Raw genomic sequence first — 22,397 nt, forward strand, 5'->3', positions numbered from 1 at the left:
TGCATATGAAGTATTAAATAGAATTCCAGAACATTAAACAACCCAAAACATACAAGATTCACCATAACATTATGGTTGGTACAACTGATTACAAGTTTACAATAGCTCTGTTTTCCAAATGGAACAAGAACCCTTTTAAATATAAAAGAAGCAGAGCAGATATCAACATGAAATGCTCTGCATTTGTCAATGCAAGGGAAATTCATGACCACACCAGCCTCCACAGAGGCTAACTGGAAGATATCCAAGAGTGATGACTGAACAGAAACTGACCTGTTGTGTGCAATTGGCACAGTATTGCCAGAGCTAGGAACAAATAGTAATAACCCCACCTCTTCTACATATGTATTACAACACCCCCAACCAGCAACATTTCCTGGAAAGAGCAGGAAAGTAACAGAACAATTGTTTTAGGATGGAATAGTCAATGCTGTATTTCATCCCAGCTGTTCAAAAAGCAATGCTAAGAATAGGTCTGTGTTTCTAATACAGGACTTCCTTCTCGTCATTTGCCATCCTAATCCACTTCAGAGATGGCTCCATTTCCTATACAAGCTAAGTCCCTGGAAAAGACTTGGTGTCCCATGGTGCCAAGCACTGCATTATTCACATACTGAAGGATGGTCGAGATGCCTTGAAGGCTCAAATCAAAGTAAAATTTAGTGTCATTTTAAGCCTCAAGCCAACTTTTCTAACCAGTATGGGCACATCTTATGGTTGAGGATTGTTTTGAAATTGCTTTACGTCAAAAAACAACGTGCGAGTATATTGGCAACGAGAGGCATATTGGTTACTCTATTGCTTCTTGCTGTTTGAAACAGTCACCATAGGACTCTGACTGCAGGGTGTAACTACAGGCAGCACACTTGCTCTTCACTGTTTAATACAGCCCCTTTAATGTGATACTGGACAGCCTTTGGAAAGACTAAATTGATAAAGGAAATACATTTACCCTAAAAAGCTCTTTAGGAATTTAGTTTCTTGACCAAAAAATTAACAAACAAAAATAATACACTGACACAAAACTAGTAGGATATAGATACTGATAAAAGTGCAAGTGAAAGGGCTAATAACAGCTAAATCAGGAATTATGCAAACTCCTTTTTATCTTGCCCTGCTTTTCCTGTTGCTTCCTATTTTCACTTGCAATGCCCATCCAGTTCAAATCCAGAGCATCAGCTGAAAAGCAATTTTCACTGGGAAAGTGTGCTCAAGCACTCATTGTGGAAATGGGACACCAGTACAATACAAACATAATGGGTGAAAAATTCCCAGTCTTGAGCCTTTGGTTCCATGTTTGACTTGGTTTTGCTGCTCCCTTTGCATAGGGGCAGTGTGTCTGGGGCAATCACTGAACTGGCAAATGTGAGGAAGAAACAGTTGCTGTTGAACTACAATCTGGGCTGTATAATAGCAGTTTTGAGAATCAAAGCTGCATTTTGATGGGTCCCTGCTCACAGTACAGCTTCTGGGATATGCACTAGCATAACATAAGGCTACTTTGCTGAGCCTGGTTTGGCATTTTAAAGCCGTCTTGCATCACATCACACTTAGATGGGTTCAGAAATTTGTTACTGTATTTGTAACAAAAAAAATCCATGGTCTCACTTCTTACCAAATCTTTGTAAGCCAGGCCACTGTCAACAACCACCAGCATTTTTCAGGCACATTACAGACTGTTCATCAACTTTCAAGTTGTGACTTCCTAAACTGAAAGATACCATTTTCAGATATGACAGTAACAAGAATTACCACCTCTCTTTACTTGTATTGATTTTCAGTATGCATTTTGCCTCTTTTCTATTGATCCATTTACATGCATTTTTCACTTTTAATATTAGGCATTGATAGAACAGCAGTCAGGCTAAAGAAGGTCATTTCTCCAGTTGAATGATCATTTGGAATTATCACAGAATTCTCTTCATGTAAATGTACTAGTGCATAAAATATCTAACATGTCATTAAGAACTCTAGAACTGTAAGAACTGTAGCAATGCACTAGAAAAGTTAAGGTTTGTGAAGCCTCTGATACTTTCTTCCCCTCCAAATTTTTTTATCCACAAATGCCAAATTGAATATTCCTACAACATCTGACAATATCAAGGTACCTGATGTTAAAAATCCCATGTCGTTTTCAGTACTGGCTTTTGCCCTGCTAACATTTTCTCTATGTTCAAAGAAAGGATTCTATTTGATTAAGCCTCATAAACTATATGAGCTTATCAGATGAAAAAAAATCCAGGAAAACAATCATTGTAATGCTTGTATGATCAAATAGCACTGACAGCACTTAAATCTTTAGGTATCAAGTGCTTTCCTCTTCTCTTTCCACTAAGGAAAGCCTGATTAGGCAGTTCAAGTTTCCTGTTCTGAAAATGAGAAACTATTTGTTCTCTTACATCAAGTCCCAGATTTTTTGGCCTTTCAGAATGGATTGATAGTTAAACTTAAAGGGTCCGCAATTTAACAGTTTCAACAGCTCAAAAGAGGTCTGTTACATTAATTTGGATCTCTCACAGCATATCAACTACTTGGCAACAGACAAAAAAGTAGTTCTTACACTCTCCAACCCTCTTGACTTCAGTTTCTTCTAAGTCACTTCCAATATCTGTTCTGTTCAATACAGTGGGCAATGACAGCTCCAAAAAATGCAAGCAGGAAGATTAACAGTCATTATTTGACAGAAAAAGCCCAAATTCAGTAGACTGGTACATCACCGAGATGTACAGTTTTGTCCTAAACAGAAGGAAAGCCCTGGTGTTGAGCAGAATCCCTCAAAGAGTAGCATGAGCAACAGTGCCCAGCACAGTTAAAAGCAAACTAGTTTTGGGGCTGTCTTTGTCAAGCTTGTGCAGCAACTAGAGCCAAGGATCTTGGCCTTCATCTGCAGCTCCTTGACGCAACTGTAGTAAAGGTTACGCTCATGTAAGATACATTTCCTGATATGTCAAGGAGGAAAAAAAAAGCTTAACTTTTATGCAAACTAAGATTAAGTCAGTTAATTGTAAATAGCTCATAAATTAGCATATTCTAATAAGTTTTAAGTAGGTTAGTATTGTGTCTGAAAGCCTGTTCTGAGTTAGTTGTATCTTGTTAGTGAAGCAACACCTTCAGTTTTTCCTACTAGCCTGTCTCTCTAGTTCTTTTTCCTTCCACAAGAAAGTCTAGAGAAATAACAGACTGCTGGCTCCACCTTATTCCCATACTCCATCACTCAGATCACTTACTGCTTGTGGGGATTCCTAACCTCCATCTGTCCTCAAGCAGGGCTCCTATTCCTCTTAGCTTCTTTAAACTGTTCTTTCCTGACATCATCCAACATTTTCAGAAAACTCCATCTGAGCTCCAGCCACCTTCCATGACCTCATACCTTTTTCTAAAGATTTCTTCATCTGGCTTGGACTCTAGAAACTAAATTGCTACATTCTTCAACAGCTGTAGGAGGTGTGGCTGGTTTTATCTATCCCACAACAGAGGTAGTTCCAAAAGACAGATGCAGTTATTCTCTTGCACTCTTATTAGAAGAAAACTAGCTTGTTTCTAGCAATGGAAGTTAGCAACAAATTTTCCTTAAGACATACAAGCCATACGAGCTAGACAGCCATACAATCTAGGCAGTTCCCAGCAAATGAGACTGTCAAAACTCAAGCCTCACAGCAGTAATACCAGGTTACTTGAGTAAGAACCTCCTCAAATACAGCAAACCAAGCTATCTGTACCTTCCTATATATTTAATGCAAAGAACACTCTAGGTATCTTCAGTAAAGATTATTTTTCCTGTAACTGTCTTTTTTATCTAACAATGACTACCTGAAGTCTTGTGTTACTCAGTTTAATCAATCCATGTTTTTGAGTCTTGGAAACCAAACTCCCCGTCTTCATGAAGTCATATTTCTTCTGTGAGCTAATATAATGATACCCTGCGAAGCACAGTTTTTAAGTTCCATAAATAAAGGAAGGTTACTAGGGAGTGTTTTTCATGCTGTAAGTAACTTATGAGAATTTATTTAAAAAATATTTTGCTAATACAAATGAAATCGTACAAAATCGTAAGCTTTCTTATCCCCACTTAAATATTCAGCAGTAATAGTTTTAGTTTTGTAACAGACTTAAGAGTTAGTATCAACATGGCTTTTGTTAGTTTTGTAATAGACAAAAGTCACAAAGAATGCCCCTACCACAGAATACACCGAAGGAAACTCTAGCTGCAGGACAAAATATATTCTACACATTGCTTCTACTCCAAAGCGGTCAAACGTAACATTCTCTCGGGTAAATACCTAATATTGCTTTCCAGACCAGAACTGCATCTGTCCACTTCAATGAAGTAGAAAAATCTCTGCTCTGGAGAGTGCATATATGCTCTGGTGCACGTAAGCCCTTCTGACTCATCCACTTATCAAGTCTAGTTGAGGTTCGGTTGCTTGTTTTGTTGTTTGGGTTTTTTTTCCCTTCCATCACTGGAAAAAAATATTTTAATCAGAAAATCTGGAACTCTTATTATGAGGAGATTCCAGTTGTGCGCATCAAGTCTTGCCAATTTCAGTCCTCCTGTCAGTGTCTGTATTGACTTGAAGGTACCGGTTTTTGATGAAACTGACCTGGTTTTCAGTTTTGGCAAGGCTCACCGATAAGTTAGACACAAGAATGTTAACAGGGTTGCTACATATGCACACATGAATTTTAGATTCACACCAAAGCTCTGTGCAGTCAAACTATCTTCACTAGTGTGAACATATCGCCTTTGTCCATCATGCACACAATCATGCCAAAGAGCACAACAATGGTGGCTTAATAGAAAGTATCTACACCACAGTTTAGGCAGAAAGTGAAAAAATGCACCAGGACATGTCTGTATCAAAGCCATCTATTATTTCAGAGAAAATAATTAAAAAAAAAAAAATCAGGTTGAAGACAGCACACTTCTCTTACACAAACTGATGAGTTACTACTACCCCTTTTGTGCATCAGAACATACCCACAACATTCAATGCATTCATATGCAATACTAATTCTACCCTTCAGAGAAAGGAAGGCCAAGGAATATTCTACTTTGTCACAGACATCACCTTTACTGTTTTTCCAAGCATGACAACTTAAGTAAAAAAGTCAAGAACACAAAACATTTTGAAGTTCCAGCTACTACTATCTGTGTCCCTTGTGAAAGTACTTTGTACACCTTTTCTGAAAACCCTCCACCCAAAACTTAAGTGGGCTTCAAGACACTTTACAAGAGAAACAGCAAGTCAGAAGTAAGTTCAGTTCCATCTAGTATGCCCAGAGTTACATCTTGCAAGTTTCATATCTTCCATTTAATCACTCCAAATCAGAAGCAGTCCTAGTTAATGCCAATTCTTTAGCTCACTCAAGTCCTGCAATACAGGGTGTGTGGGGGAAATATGCTCATTAATAATTTATAATGCTGTGTTGGAGACAAATGCATTAGTGAAGCTTAAGTGTTTCCCATGCACCTGGTTTACTGGCTACCAGATGATGAGGGCTACAGCTGCTTTGACTTTGGGTGATATTCTGAGAGGCCAAAGTAACTGCAGAGGCAAGATATATGCATGCACCAAGTGTTTTAGCTGGGAGTTAAACACCTCAATGATAAACAGCAGTCTATGGAAGCATTCTCTTCCCACTAAGGTGATACTCTAAATACTGCTGCTTGCCAGAAAAGGCTTAAAAAAAAAATACTGTAGCTATGAATGTACCAAGAAAAAAAAAAAAAGCTGTTTTTTTCAGGTATGGGGATAGAATGAACAATTCAACAATACACATGAAAAGCTTGCATCTTTCACTGACTTATTCACTTCACAACTACTGACAAGACTGATGTACATATTTCCGCACCTGCAATTGTAAAAGCAGATAAAATATTTAATATGTAATTTACAATGTATTTTACCAGCTTGGCATACAGAATGAACAGAATATATCAAAGTAGTTGACAGTTATAGGCTTGTGGAGGCCCTGCAAAAATATTACTTCAGATATCTGCTAATTTAAAAAAAATCAGTTTGCATTTTAGAAGTGATACAGTTCAATCTACCACAAAATACAAAGAGCTGCAAAACGTATACCATTCCAACAACAATGTATATAAGTTATTAAATAATGATCTGATTTAAAAGAATATAAATGAAGCCTTTAAGTAGGTCTTTTCTACATGCATATTATTCCTCATTAACGAAAAATATGTAAAAAGGCCATTGGTAATTGCTTTGTTAACCACTGTAGAAAATGCCAATTCTCTGGTCACAGATGCCACTAGTTTAGCACTTAAGGTCTCTGCAGTGTTACATGTGATTACTTTTAAATACTGTTAATTCTATTACTCCATTGGTAAAGAACACGTGACTTGGAATATGGCAGTCTTCATATTGAGAGGGCAGTGAAGCACAGTTTTATAATTATCCAGAAGAACAGCACCCTCCAGTGCTCTGTACTTGTGGCTCATCATCAATGATCTGTACACCTCGCCTTGCTATTCCTGACTGGCTGGAGCCATTGCCTCTTGCTCTTTCATCCACTTGAGCAGTTTCTATCATTCCTGTAAAGGAAGAAATGTATTAGATGATATTCCACTGCATTTGGATCCGAGACTTTGAGATCTTAATCCATTTGAGGTGCATGCACAAAGTTAGCAAGATCAGTTCTATTTATTATCTGGAAGTAAGTACTTCTTAAAGTGATACTCTGGTACCACATGGCATAGCTGAAAGAACATACTTAAATCTTTTTCCTAAAGCACCAAACATCAGCAGCTCATGTTGACTAGGGACACTTTAGATGCTCAGATGCTCTAGAACAAACAACTTCAAAAGCCAGATTTACCCACCCATATCAAAAACTTCCTGTTAAGAAAGAAAACAAGAAACCCAACCCACATAGCACCCCACCCCACAAGACAAACCCTCAACCTACACCTCAGACATTCAGGTGAAGTTTTGCTTAAACTCTTGTATCATAAGACAACAATCAATATGACAACTTCCTTGTATTACAAGGCTACCCTACACTGATTTTTAACATTTGCTTAGACTGCTGTGTAAAATTTGGATCACCACAACTTCCAAGTTTATGATTTGTAATTGACATCACCTGAGAAAATCCTTGAAAGAGACTGAAGCAGAGGGTTTGAAGGAGGCAATAGTGAGACCCATCACATGAGGTTTGATTTGAGGTTACTATTTATACAAGTGAAACAGCAGTTAGTGCTCCAACAAATGATAAGACATTTTTGGAGTAGAGCATGAAGTTGCAATATTGTAAGCACCCCATACATCAAGCTCCCAGAGCAGTTACAGTACACAAGTGGCTTGAAGTAGACTCAGATGAAGTAAGTTCTTAGGAATAGTTTACATTACATTATGGTTTTAAGCATTACAAAGCCTTAGCATTTTGTGAATGAGCTCTTTACCAGCAAACTAGATAATACCTACTTTTACAAAGGTCAAGGAACAGTTCTTCAATTCCTTTGTTCTGTTTAGCTGAAGTATGATAATGTTTTGCTCCAACAGATTCAGCATACCTGTAGGAACAGATACAGAACTCGATCGTACTAAAAGGACTAAAACTTTCTAAGCTATTTTGCATGAAGCAAGGAGATGATCACAATAGGTTTTATTCCAAGTTCAGAGTTAATCTACATGTGCTGCACAAAGGGAATTCTGTGGTTAAAACTGCTGTGACTGATGAAAAACACCAGATTAAATAAAGAAAAAATTCATGTTTAGAAATGAAACTAAACTAAAAAAAACTAAAAGCATTGACTTTAACCATGTACAACTCTCAAACGATGCTTTTGTCAATAAGGACATTCCAGGACTCTGATACAAACAGAACATTTAACACAGCAGCCAGCTAAGCACTGCTGGTTTATATTGCCAGTTATTGACACCATCACAAGTGTATTACTCCAGCATAATTCTGCAATGACTGTTTCTGTGAGTAATTGGCATGACTTACGTTTCTGCTTCTTGCACTGAAACGTGTCTCTCTTTTTCCAAGTCTATTTTGTTACCTGTTGGAAACAATTCAATCTTCAAATCTTTGTACTCCAAAATTACCCAAAAGGAAGTAATCAGGTAATCACTGTACCCCATCATTTTCTTACAAGCTATCCCAGTAAAGATCTTACACAGGTCTCAATTTGGAACACAATGATATGATTTAAAAATCTGCTTTCACTAAAGCATTTACAGGCAATGAAAAGGAAGTTCTACTTCTGTAGAGATCAAGATAGCTAAGTAACTCCATATAAACCACCAATTCAGCCTTCTGCTTTTCTTTCATAATTTATTAGCAGCTTATCCCTGCTACAGAGCTAGTTTTTGTAGGATATCCTTACATCTATCTTCCTGAAAGTATTTTAATTACTAAATATGATTTTAAATCTAAATCCAGTATTTCTGTTGTGTTCTGTTTGAGCTGAAATACCCAAGTTTTAAGACTTGCTCCACTCCCCAAGCACTTGATTATGAAAGACAAGCATCCAGCCTATGCCACTGAAAACAGTAGAAAACATGACATTTGAGTACCTACAAAAACGATCATACACATTTGAGGTTTATGTTTCTCTCTGTTGGACTACAGTCTTCAGGTGTCTGTACCATGCACTTCTGACATGACTATCATTAAATAGCTAATTTTTTTTAAATTAACTCTTCAATTCCTCAAGGTGATCTACAGAAACTTCTAGCTCCAACTGAACATTAAGTATCAAATTAACATAAACTTCACCACTTCACATGTACAAGCTGTCAAAGCAATGTTTGCAAAATGCTATTAATTAAAAGAAACATTTTTGATTCAGTCATTAGACTCATGTTAAAAAAAAAGACTTACCTACTATACATAAACAGATTTCATTTCCCAACATTTTTCTTAATTCCTTAACCCAATTTTTTACCTGCAAAAAGAACAAAAGTTCATTCTCACTTGATATACTTACTACTAGCTTAGCTATTGTGGAACTGACTGATTTCCTTCATTAATCATTTACTCTAATCTGGAAACAAATGTGTTTAGAGCAACACAGATGGACAAAATATTCTTTATATAGCTATGCATGGCTCTTGTTCAGCAGCTGAAATTAAGAGCAAATGACATAAATAAAACAGTTCAATTACTCCAGAAATATAACTCACCACACTTGTGTTAGACCCACTCCAAAGAACAAGTTCACTGCAATGGTCACTTTAGGTCAGGCATGAGATGTTTTATCAACAGGCACTTACTGACAGATCACAAATGGTACTTTAAAGGCAGAGGTACCCGAACTGAGTAGCTCAGGCTACATTATAACAGATGTTTGTTTCCCAAGAGAACAGATGGGACAAGAGTGTCAGGTGATGCTAAGTTAGCTGTTATCAATTCTGTTATCATGCTTTGAGGTTGTCTGATCAGTGCACTGACTTAGGGACTGTTATTTTTAGGGAATTAAATCATGACGAGGTGATCAAGAACCTAAAAATAGTTAGGATATACACAATACAGAGGTATGCAATAACTTCTGCCAATTAACCTTCCCTCTTTTTTTTCCAAGAGCCACAGAATTTTATTAAGTAGGGCTCCACGTGAAAAGGAGTACATTAAAGTAGTACTCAAGTCATTCCAATTCTGCAGATGGAAGGCAAGAGTTTAACTTTTAGCACAAACACTTTACTTGCCCTGCATCACACTATTTGAGTTACTTAAACTGTTGCACAACTATAGCCTTACACTACTTCCATCACTGCTAACCCAAGCCTTGCCCATACAACCACAGTTTCTTACTCCTCTATACTAAAGCCCTACTAGTTTTGACACAAGTTAATCGGAGACAAACTCACTTAGGAAACAGGGTCACCAGTTTTCAGCTGGAACATCTTATAGTGACAGCACAGATTTGACACAAGGGTGGTAAAAACCTCACCTGCTCAGAATGATCAACTAATATTGCTATAATTAGCCATAAAATTTAAGGGTTTGATGAGGATTTGAAGTCCAAATACCTATTACCACTGAAAAAGTAATGTTTCCACGATCATGTATTACAGAGTTCAGATCTGAAAAAGGTTATGTCACTCAATATCCTTCAGTAATTTGGTTTATACATTAGAGATCAGTACTGTGTACTACCACAACAGTTCTGGTGTATGTTTGTAGCCTGTCACATTAGATGGGAGGTAATTCACAACTAATTCTCTAATGGCCTTTGAATAACCTTGATAGAACTTCACTAGACTGATAAAGTCAGCCTTCAAAAGAAGGCTAGTAAGACATACACTTCTACTAAATTCACAAATGTAGTATGTATTGCTCTTGCTGATAACAGAAGATTCCCATTTACACACACATACCACAGATTATCTTGCCGTTTACAACTCCCACAGAGGTAAGAACTGTCCAGTACCTTTTGAAAAGAGTCTTCATCTGTTATATCATATACTAGAATGGCACCATTAGAATCCCTGTAGTAGATCGGCCCCAATGCATGAAATCTTTCTTGACCAGCTGTATCCTGCATTTAATACACACTTGTTAGCATTTAAGACAAAGCAAACAATACTTCAAGAAACTCCAAAGACTTTGAAATTTTACTTTTATTAAGAAGTGCCTAACATTTGAGTTCTAATATGTCCAAGTAATTTTTCAGCAAAACAGAATATTTAGCTAGGGGAGGGAAAATAGGAAAGTGAACATACCCATATTGCAAGGTTTACTCTTTTCCCACCAATATTCAGCTTCTTTGTAAGAAAAGATGCCTGGAAAGTAAAACAGATGAGTTAAATTTTACACACAAATGTCTCATTTGACTTCAGATTAATTTACTAATAAAAACATCTGAATCAATAAGAGACAGATTTCTAGATCAAAATACTCTTTAAGCCAGAAGGCTGAGTCAATACTAAGCCAGTTAGTCATTTTACTACAGTTTGACAGGAGTCTATTCTAAATAAATTTGGCTTAAGCCAATCATTTACTACACCTTTTTGCTGTTGTTTTGAATGATTTGGGGAGGATAAGAGTCGTGTGTAAAGACTCTGAATTCACAACACTGATAAGTCCAAGCTGACCTCAAAGCATTTCACAAGAGTGCACAAACTTTGGGTGGGAACCAGCCTAACTGGATTTTTGATTTGGAGGAATGAGACCAAGTAATTCACTATCATTGAGCTACTAAATCAAAATAAAACAGTTTTTCACTAAAAGTCTCAGAATACTGGCATTCTGCACATTTCCTTGTCTGTATCTTTTCCTTTTGCTGAAGTGAGCCCACAGCTCTCCCCATCTGTTTTGCGGGGCTTTTTTGGGAGCAATGGTGGGGTATGGGTCATGTTTCCCCCCCTCCCCCAACTGTTCATGAAGGCTCAGCAATATGCTTTTCAGCTAACACAAAAGCAAGCTGCAGGATAAGAAAAGCCCTAGAATAAGCATTCAAACTTCTCTAAGAGTTCTACTACACTACCTTCTGAAAATGTTTTACAGGACCAGAGTATATCACAAGGTTTATCCAATTTCAGCAGCCCAAGAGTATATCTGTTCTCCAAGCCTGCATAACCTACATTTTTAAACACCACCTCCGATACCAAATGTATAATTCAGTGGCTAAAAAGGGGCATAATTTAATACAAGTTTAATAGTCTAGAACAAGGTCTGAAGGAGTCAATGCATTTGGAACCTGCTCTCATTGTTCCGCAAGCTATCAGTGGCAGGTTATCATCATACAATTCAGTTGCCAAGGTTTTCTGACTTTTGCCTTAAATTATACTCAGTTTTCCTTTCAGCTTCACCTCAACTTGCATTTGGCTACAAACAAGAGCTCAGGGTATTTTACAGTACATTCATCCCAGATGATTTTAGGCTGGACTCTTAACAGTTCAACATGAGCTCTATCAGCACTCACCAGACACTGATCTAACTCGTGCATGTAACAAGTGTCATAGGCCACATCAGCTGCTTGATCCAGCTTACTGCTTAACTACACAAGCAACCAGTACACACATGTACTGATAGTTCAATTTACACCAGCCTAAACTGCTATCAAAGCACCTCTCTGGAGCAAAGCCTGTATTACAGTTAAAGTCATCCAACACTCAGCTGCTAGAGTAGGTTCTGGTCTTCAGCTACTTCCCCAACATCAAGTCTGGTATCTGTATGACCTCAGGTGAGGCGATTCACAAAACTTCTCTTTTCAAAGTAAATAGTATGTTCCTCTAAAGCTTTCCATGAAGTCTGATAAACACAACAAAGAGAAGGCAGACTAGAGAAACAAAAACTTTCCAAAAGGAGACAGCAAAGAACTAATTATAGCCATTGTATTAGACACAACTAAAGCATTAATGCTACTCCTGCAGTCTACAGTGAGGAGGCATAAGCTTCAGAAAAAGCTCTAGACAGCACGTTAAAAGTATTTAACACTCCAGCCAACTCGTAACAAATATCTTAACAGTAAAGTTAACAAACATCTTACACATCAGGAAAGCTTTAGTTCTTTAATCAGCAACTCTGAGAAGTTTATGGCTTTCAGCTAGCTGTCCTTAAGGTTTATCTTATCAGTGCCTTGTCCTCATATCATAATTTGTTCTACTACACCACAGTTTAAAAGCCAAAAGCTTAGACGTGACTTCAGAAGTTTTGATCCATCAACTCTTGGGCCACATTAAGAGAAGATATGGTTAGACACAATGAATCCAGCTTACCTAACACTGCTGTACTGCACTACTTGATACTCTATTATGAATCTTAAACAAAAAACTCTTTTGATCATTGTTTGCTTTTGTCACAACACTGACAATCAGACCTGTTCAGTTGATATGAATTTCACATAAGTGACCAAGAATCACATTTCTGAACCAAAAGCCCGAAAAATCCTTCACAGGAACAGAGTTTATATTAAAAAGAAAACAAACCAAAAAACAAACAAACAAAAAAACCACCACACAGAACTCCATATCCATAAAGTTACATCATCATGGCTATAGACATTAGCCCAATTAATATCACAAATATCTATGGGGATAAGCCTACTTTAATATTTGCTCTGTCAGATAAAGGTAAGTATCACCAGTCCTTTGGGTCATCACAGCTTTTGATAGCAATACTGTCTTTTTAGCACTAAGTATTTCCTTTGCTATATACCCAAGTATTAGAAGACCCATACATTCAAGTAAGGCTTTTTAGTATCTTCTGAACAAAGCAAAAAAACAAAAACAAAGACTAGGGCAAGAGTATTTAGCACTGGGCTATTGTACTTGCTGTCTGTGTTAAAACTTGATGAATTTGTACCAATCAAGTTTTAGTCTAAAGTCTTAGGCCCTTAACCAAATTAAAGAGTGACAATCCTGTATCAGTTAACCAGATTACAAGCAAGTTTGTCTAAAAAGTTTGTCAGACAACAGGACTAGAACCCAGTTTGAAGTAATCATGGTTAGTAATGAACAGAAGGCTTTGTGAACATGTTGTGAGAAACAGTCAATACTACATTACAGATTAAATGTTTCATTCTTCTTTACTGTGTTCATATACTTGAACACTGTTAGCAGATTCTGTTACTGAATTAATAGGTATGGGCAAGTTTGTTGTATTTACTATCAGTAAAGTTGGGTTTACAGCCACAGTGACAAACCACCTAATATTTACCTAATACAGCCCCCCCCCCCCCCCCTTTTGTCTCATAGAAGAGCAAGGCTACTACTACTTCACTGACTATGCCCTTAGAAAGGAAAAAATAATCAGGTGGACTTACAAATCTGGCTGAAAAGTCAGTTCACCTGACTATTCAATCCAAATAAATGAATCAGGCAAACTGATTGAAACCACTGGGGGGGGAACCCAAAACAGAAGGAAAAGCCTAACTACTGTTTAGGGATAGGTCAGGAGCTCCTTTGGAAAAAAAAAAAAAGTCAGCTGCCAAGAGGTCGAAGCCTTTGAAATTCAGACAGTCTAGACAGCATTAGGTAATTATATATAGGGTTAAAAACATTTTTTCTAATCTCCCAAGAATTTACTAAACTGAGTGCCTACAGATTGAAGTCCAAGTTGTGTCTTGACTTACAATCAGTAAGTCATAAATAAAATTCCATATTATTTTCATTACAATGACAATTCATTTTTGCTAGGCCTTTCAAAACCCCACAAATATGTGAGACCACAGTTAATTCAAAGGTAAACTCAAACAGCTCTTTGAAGCAAGGTACTAATTCTGGTATTTGGCTCTAGTGTCTTATGACTGGTCTGAAGACTACTTTTGCACTTAAAAGGATAACGCAATTTTAAGAGCTAAAACTTCATTGTCTTCATGTGCCTATAGAAAGATTTGGGGTTTTTTCTTCTAAGAGCTCAGTTTCAAATGTTTATCAGGCCCTGTTAGGAGTTGATAAAGGGACCCGAGTAGAACATAAGGAAGACCCAGCTGGTAAAAATTCTCTTGAAAGTCACTTTAGTGTATGTCACCTGCCCCTTGACTGCCTCATCTTCAGCAGAGGCAACCAAGGCATACAAACACTGCATACAGCACTGAACCTCCTGGCACTGTCATCCCCTTGCTCCCAGCCCCAGCTCTCTTAGACAGCCAATATAGCTTTTCCAGGTTATGCAAGTCCATCGCAGCAATCAGGATCCATATACCATCAGCGGGTCTCTCGGGTTGGATATTTAACAGCACACCACACATTTTAAAGATTAGCACACAGAAGCTCTATTTATCTTGAATAATTAACAAAGTGTCTACCCAAATTAAAAAAATGCCAGGAGGTTTATTGGAGCAATTCCAGCATAGTTCACTCGATACTAATTTATAGCTCAGAATTATTTTATCAAGACGAGCACTGATCTTAATATTTCTGTGAATGGGAACCAATTTTAACTGTCCCATCAGATCTGAAAACACATTTTGGATTGCATTAATTACCTGCACCAACCCCTACCTTTTCTGCATCAGTTTGTTCACATTATTCTAGATAAATGTCAGCTTCTGTGAGTCAGTAGCTACTTTAAATTTAATTTCAATATGCAGGTTATCGATATCTTGATACGACATGATGCTAACATAGACATGACTTGATTCTAACATACCTACAGCAACACATCCCAACAGCCTCCTAACCTCAAAGGAAGTTCCAGTTCACCATTTCCCTCTAGCTAGCATTTAGGGAAAGAGGACACAAAGAAAAGAGGAACAGCTCCCTTTCACTAAAAGCCATCTGTAACCAGCACAGAAAGAAACTCTATTTGGCGAGTTTCACAGGTACACAGGTTAACTTCAAAACAGAATAATACTTAAGCGTCAGAACTCTGATATGAAAGTACAGATATACATTAAAGATTCACACTGACCAATTTAAAGACTTCTTGTGCTCACCCCCATCACTGGGCTCATACTGCAGGAAGCACCAGCCAACATCACTAAGTAAGTTTCCAGAAAGCTACACTGTCACCACCCTTTTTGTTGTGGTCATATTGGAACTAAGCACTATGCAATAGTTTCTCTTATTCTAAAAGAGAGAACACTGTATGTGGAGAGCCTCTTGTCTCAACATTTAGTGATCCTTTCATGTGATTCATCACTGTGTCTCCTTTGCTGAATCAGGAGCTAAGTATTTACCTGATTTTGGCTTTACTGGAGCAAAATAATTTGGTACAGAACTCTGAACTGATGCTGTGAAACAAAGCCACCTTATCAGAGTAAGACTTCTATCTTAAGAAAAAGTATGTTTTGCAAAAATATCACTTCATTGTTTAAAAAATAAGGAGAAACTAGGATATCTGAAAAAAGACTTAATTTGCTAGTGAAAGAACTTAGTCCAACGTTTTTCTGGAACTGTAAAATGTAGAAAACCAAGAATAATTAAGGTATTTCACAACTCTGTTATGTAAGGCAAGATTCAACAGCAACTGATACGGCATTTTACAATCAATAAGAAGTATATGTGTCTAAGGAGGCCAAGAACAAAAAAAAGCAAATGAGCTAAGAAACAGTGCAGTCAGTTAAAAGATACAGGTATCAACGAGAAACCTAATCACAGTGAAGAACCAAAATTTCTGTATCAGGTGTGGGCACGTGCTTCCACTTCTCCACAAGCACAAGCACACACACCCCTCTCCAGAGAGTCAAAACCAAAAGCTTTACAGTCACAGTATCTAGAGATGTTTTCCTGCCAGCACTTTGGAGATTCTTAAAGGTCTGTTTTCCAACATTTGTGACCCAAGTCTGTATTCCAATTTTAGATTTTCCACTACAGATTTAAAGAACATGGTTAACAAAAACAAACAACCCACCCTCCTAAAAAGGCACACAAAAACACCCACAAACTACTGACTTGCATTAACATGACAAACTACTCAGTTCCTCTCTTTTTATATGGAAAAAGAGAATTCAGCTATACCCAATCATTTTTATGGCCTTTAAGCAACTGTTTGCTCAATGCTACACTTCAGCTGTAGTTGTAATTCTTATGGGCTACCAGTCATTTCTATAGCATAACAAATATCAGTTACCTCTATGGCAATCAGAGCTACAATCAGCTTTCCCTAATGCCACACCACGCCTAATAAACCTATGAACAGATTCATCCAACAACGAAGTATGAACATAGGATAACAAAGCTTCAAAACATGTTAATTTTTTAGCTCTTTATAGCAAAAATAGGTATGTGTTTATGAAATATTTGCTGTATTGTTTCTAGCACATCTCTAATGTTCCTTTGCTTTTTAAGGGTAAGTTTCACTATTAAATACCCACGAATTTCCCCAAGTATATAGGAATAGCACACAACTACCCCAAGGCTCTCTTTCAGCATTACCTACTATTTATTTTCTTCTTCACAGATCCCTGAAAGTGTTCAAAAGCCACTAGTGGCCCACACGGTGGCAGGGCTTATTTCTTTATTTAGAAAACAAAATATCAAGAGCAATAAACATTATAGTGCTAAAACCACACTTTCATACACACACAACTGCTAAGAAAGATTCTGTGCAACTGTCACTACAAATGAAGAAGTAAAGCAGAGACATCCTGAAAGACTTAAACTTCACACTGTGGGTCGTATGTTAAAACATGTTTTCTGAGACCATGTACAATATAAGCATTTTATTCTCTACCATGGCATACTAGCCATTCAGCACTAGCAGGTAATGAAAAAAACATTACTTTCAAGCAGACACCCTGCCACATTTTTAGTTCTTTATAAATTAGCAGAGCAAGAAACAGGCCAAATTCGTGCAGCTAATGTGACAAGCAAGCCTTAAGAATCTTTCCTGTTATTAGATCATAAGCCCTAATCTCATAACCCATTTTGTAAAAGCTGGTCTCTTTAAACAGCAGTATTTAGGTAGCCCAAGTAGTCAGATCCGAGAACATGAAAAAGACTGTAATTAACAGAAATGCAGCACATATGAAGCACTTAGTCATCAGTCCTATACCAATGACTACAATAACACTACTTTCAAATCATACTTCCCAAGATTCAACTGAAGACATTCAAGTACATAACTGGAAAAAAAAAAAAAACCGAGGTTAGTATTCAGAACAGAAACACGGCCTTTAAGTATCGAAAGCTTAAGTCTGAGGAGTAAACAGCACCAGGAAATCAGCTTCCAGCAAACTCGGCAGCGGACAGCCACCATTTAAAGCACAGCAGTGATCACTCCGTCCACCGTTAAGCGGTAAACAAGACGGCAAACACCGAAACACTAGTGCGGGTTTAAGGACCAACCCTTCCCGGGCACTAGGGCGGAAGGGGCAGGCCGGTGAGCGGCGAACACAGAGACGTAGGGGCAGCTGGCACCGGCGAGCAGCCCTAGAAGGCGCGCAGGACAAGAGGAGAAAAGCAATGAGTTCCTCCCGCCCCCCCTGCCTCGCCTCAGCCCGGCGGCTGCGAGCCAGGGCCCCCCGCCCGCCCGCCCCCAGCTCGGCCCGCACCTGCAGGGTGGTGATGTGCTTGTCGTTGAACTTGTTCTCGCAGTAGCGCAGCACCAGAGAGGTTTTCCCCACGCAGCCCTCCCCGAGCAGCACCACCTTGAAAGAGAAGCTGCGGCCCCCGGCCGCCGCACCGGCCCCCGCCGCCATCCGCGCCCCGCAGCCGAGTCTAGCCGGGCCGCCGCCGCCTCACATCAACGGTCTACACCGCCGCCCACCGGGACGGGGAACCCGCGACGGAACAGGAGGAGGGCCCGAGGGACGGGAGCGAGACAGGGAGCGATGGAAAGGAACCGCCGAACCCCAGGGAAGGCGGTAGGGGAGAAAAGACACCCAGAGCCACAACGATACCCCCAACCGACAGCCCCGCTCCCCCTAATGGCGTCTTCTTCCTCCTACGTCAGGCGCCGCCCGGTCACGCGCACCACCCGGAGGCGGAGCCGGGCGGCAGCTCGTCCTCCTGCTCCGGCGGCCCCGGTGGCCTGCCTGGGATCGGTTGGGTTCTGCGCTGCTGCGTGGGTGCTTGCACGGCGGCGGGAGCAGCGGTGCGAGTAAGTGTACGTGCCTGACGGCAGCTCTGCGGGCGGCGGCCTCCTCGCTGGAGGGGCAGGCCGTCCGGCGCGGACGCGGAGGGTGAATCACGTCCCGACAGCGGCTGGATTTTTCCACTGCGCGTAAAGGGCAGCCAGAGATGCGGCTGGGGCGAAAGCAGCTGCTAGCAGCGGCCGGCCTCGGTGGGGGGAGCTGCTCTTCAGGCCTGTCCCAGGAAACGCCCTGAGGGGAACGACTTGGGGAGTGCCGAGAGGGCAACGCCGCAAGCCCGAGCGTGACACACAGCTGTGCCGTGCCATAGAATAATAGGACAGTTTGGGTTGGAAGGGACCTTAAAGCTCATCCAGTTCCAGCCCCCAGCCATGGGCAAGGACACCTTCCCCTAGACCAGGTTGCTCCAAGCCCCATCCAACCTGGCCTTGAACACTGCCAGAGATGGGGCAGCCACAGCTTCTCTGGGCAATCTGTGCCAGCGCCTCAGCACCCTCACAGGGAAGAACTTCTTGCTAATATCTAATATAAATCCTGTTGGTAGAGATAGAAACCCATGCAAGATTTACAAGTGCACCTGGATTTGCTTTTACATGTCATATTGAGGCTTTCTAATGCAGCACATATATCTACCAAGCATCTCCCTGTGAGCAGAGGCCAAATCCTCTAAAACCAGATTATAAACATAGCAAGCACAGGTTTTGTTCCAACTTCAGTGTCCCTATTCATATGAACTAAGTTATATGAGTCTCTAAATGTTTGCAGAAAACCTAGCCCATGGTTAAGTGCTGTATGAGATGTAGGAGCAGGTGATGAATAAAGCACAAGAAAAATGTTGAGTTCCATGACTATAAGGGTCTGGTAGTGTTTCATTCATTCAAGAGCTAGTAATTGCCTTGTAAAACTGGACATCATTCCTTAGTTAAAAGCAATCCTCACAAACCAATCCAAAGTGCTGCAGCTTAACTTCTCTCTACGGATCATTTAGTGGTAAGAAAAATAATGCTTATGGGAAGGCACCATAGTGCAATTTCCTTTTTATCTTGTCAAAGAGTATTAATACTTTGTTGTGTGAGAAAGAGTAGAGGAAAGTACATAGAACAAAGATCAAATTTCCTGAAGCAAGAAGCCTCATTACTGGATAGTGTTATGTTCACATACAAAGTGGATTGGTTTTATTTTCTCAAGACATAAATAATACTTCTATTTTATCCAGGTGTAAATAAAGGGACTAGGACAAGGAGGAAAAAAAAACCCAACACAATGCTAACACAGTCGACAGGAGTATCTTCCTTTAAATAAATTCCCGGTTTTATTAGCACATAGGGGCTTCAGCAAGTTACTATAAAACTGTCTTGCTGTAAAGCAATGCTTGCTTCTCCCAGTCATGCCTTCTGTGTACAGGCAGTAAAACTGACTGGCATGTTAGTTATTCTTCTTTCAGGCTGAATGGAAGGAGAAGGTAAGATCAGGCTCGGATTGATTACGGTTGCCAGAAGCAATGGAAATCATTGCTCATGAGGAGGAGGTGCTTGCAGGGCCCAGCAGATTGAGGCTTTCCTGGATAGCTGGTGACAAGTGCATCTGCTGAACCACAGGGCTGTATGGAAGGAAGTCTTGAAGACTGCTATCGAAACAGTTTCCTGTTCTTGTAGCTTTTTACTGTTTTCAACAAAAGCAGGTTCTGTACATATCTTCCAGAGAGAAAAAAGCTGAAGCTTAGAAAAGGGAACAGGAGAGACACCCTCTGTGAAGTCCGTATGCTGAATGCACCTGTAAACACTGTTTTCCTAACAGAAAGCACAGCAAAGTGTAAGGCACCAACTGAAGCTCAATCCTGCAGACTGTCTCTCCAGGAACCCTCTGCTGTGCTGCAGTCAGAGGATGCATCTTCCCACTGACAGTTGGCTGCTGTGAATAACTGCTGTATTCTCTCATTTCTATTTTCTTCTCTCTCACCAGGAGCCTGTGATTACTGTTTTGTTGTACGAGAAGTCCTGTGCCTTCCAAAACTTCAGCTGCCAATACTAAATGATATTAAAAGGCCCATCTGTCTGAGAACAAAAAATTCTGTCAGAGCTACCTGAACCATCGTATTTCTCTGTAATCTGATACCTATGACTTATTAAAATCTGCAGGTTTAACCATCTGTGGAAGATATCAAGTTACTTTATTTTAATAGTGTTTACTTAATTTGTGAAGTGTGCATTTTATTTCAGAGTATTTGAGAAGACAGTGCCTCTTTCATTTAACTTTGTGTGCTTCCTCTTTTTACATAGCTTCCTAAAAATAGTTTTACAGACCTCCTGTTTTGCTGATGATATCTGCATGAAAAATGCCTTTTGAGGCGTATTTTCTATTTCACAAATAAACTACAATACCCTATATGTTATTATACCAAACCAAATTGTGCCATTGTATCCATTGCCATTACTTTTTATCATTCTTGGTCAGAGTCTACTCCACCTTTTTACTTCACAGGCAGCATCATCTCTGAAAGTGAAAATCAGACCCTTCTTTCATCTTGCATTACTAAGTGTCCTTATAAAAGTGTGGGATGTTTTAATTTCACTGTAAGCTTAAATGCTTGTAGCTGTATGGAGGAGATACCCTAGTTGGTCGAACCTACAACTTGAACACCTCCTGTGCCATTGGCAACACACAACTGATTTCTGGGATAATTGCAAGTTTCCTTTAAATTATAAAGGTGGCAGTTGTTTTGCAGATAATGTCACTCTTATATTTGCATTTTTTCCCTTGGAATGTACCTCTGAGCATAATATTGTTTCAGTAAAATGCTCTGAGTTTGTCCAATTTACTTGGAAAAGAAAAATAGACTGAAATTTCAACCAAATAATGTATAGTTGTGTAAGATCAAATGATTCCTTGAAACTGTATAGATGTCCATAAAAGCAAGAAATCAGGACAATAAAAAAACAAACAAAACCCAATCAAATAAACAAAAAAAAAACCACCAAAAAAACAACAACAACAAAAAAACCCTGCACAAAAAATAACAACAACAAGAACAAAACCCCAAAACACTTAAAATAAAGTTAGCAATACTGACTCAGTTCTGTCGGAAAAGAGAGATGCTCAGAATGAAATATGTGCATTTGCCCTTCTGATGTGACTGATAAAAACATCTGTCTAGACAGAGAGACAGTGAACACTGTTCTGCCAAATGGTAATCACAGGTAACATCAACATCAATCAAAAATAATGGTATCTAGGGTGAGGTCATTAGTTTGGGTTGTGTAAATCTGTGATAGAAAATTCAATAAAGTGCAAAGATGCAGTTTCATCCAAAAAAGACTTTTCATGTTCTGAAAATGAAGAATAAAGATAAAGAGCAAAGCATGTGAACCTGAAAAGAACAATTAATTCAAGAAGAATCTTGACCCAGAGGGATTTTTCTGAACATGCTTTACCCACTCACCACTGAGAGCCTCTGTGTATCTGTGGGGATGTTCTTGACAGGTTCAGTAATGTCCTTAGAGGCTTTAATGTGGCGTGAAATTTGTTTCTAATTTGTAGAAACAAGTAAAACATAGAATCTGATTTCTAGCTAGGAACCAGTGCCAGCAAGGGACAACTGGTATTTTTTCTTATCAAGGAAAAGGTGGTTATTTTTTAAAAGTTCAGTTCTCTGTGTTGAAAAGGTATTGTAAATGTCATCGCCCTTGGCATAAGTAGTTTTAAACCCTTTGCCACTTCAGATTATCTTTTTCATGCATTCACAGCAGCACAGATGGCAATGCCAAATACCATCCCCATGCGATCCTGATAGATCCACTCACTGACAAGCAGCATCCTGGACATGTGCTGGGAACAGCAAGTAGCATGCTGCTTCACCATTCATTTCTCCCCTGCTCTTGGCATTTTCCCTTGCAGGACCAACGGCTCTGCTCCAGCTCTAAATACTCTGTTCATTGTTTCTTCTCCTTCT

General features: G+C 39.3%; 1 protein-coding gene across 1 annotated transcript; it reads right to left on the reverse strand.

Annotated features, from left to right (window-relative positions):
• Positions 1-4,851: 4,851 nt before the first annotated feature.
• RAB21 (RAB21, member RAS oncogene family) lies at positions 4,852-18,192 on the reverse strand. Its single transcript, XM_057429450.1, has 7 exons — positions 17,909-18,192; positions 10,692-10,751; positions 10,400-10,507; positions 8,851-8,914; positions 7,972-8,026; positions 7,446-7,534; positions 4,852-6,553 (listed from the first exon to the last, which is right to left on the reverse strand). Exons 1-7 carry the CDS (start codon positions 18,053-18,055, stop codon positions 6,414-6,416), a joined length of 663 nt encoding a protein of 220 aa, XP_057285433.1. The 5' UTR covers positions 18,056-18,192; the 3' UTR covers positions 4,852-6,413.
• Positions 18,193-22,397: the final 4,205 nt, after the last annotated feature.

This window comes from Pezoporus wallicus, unplaced genomic scaffold (assembly GCF_028554395.1).
Source record: "Pezoporus wallicus isolate ANWC-B61680 ecotype Strahan unplaced genomic scaffold, APGP_CSIRO_Pwel_v1 contig_5069, whole genome shotgun sequence".
Classification (NCBI taxonomy): domain Eukaryota; kingdom Metazoa; phylum Chordata; class Aves; order Psittaciformes; family Psittacidae; genus Pezoporus; species Pezoporus wallicus.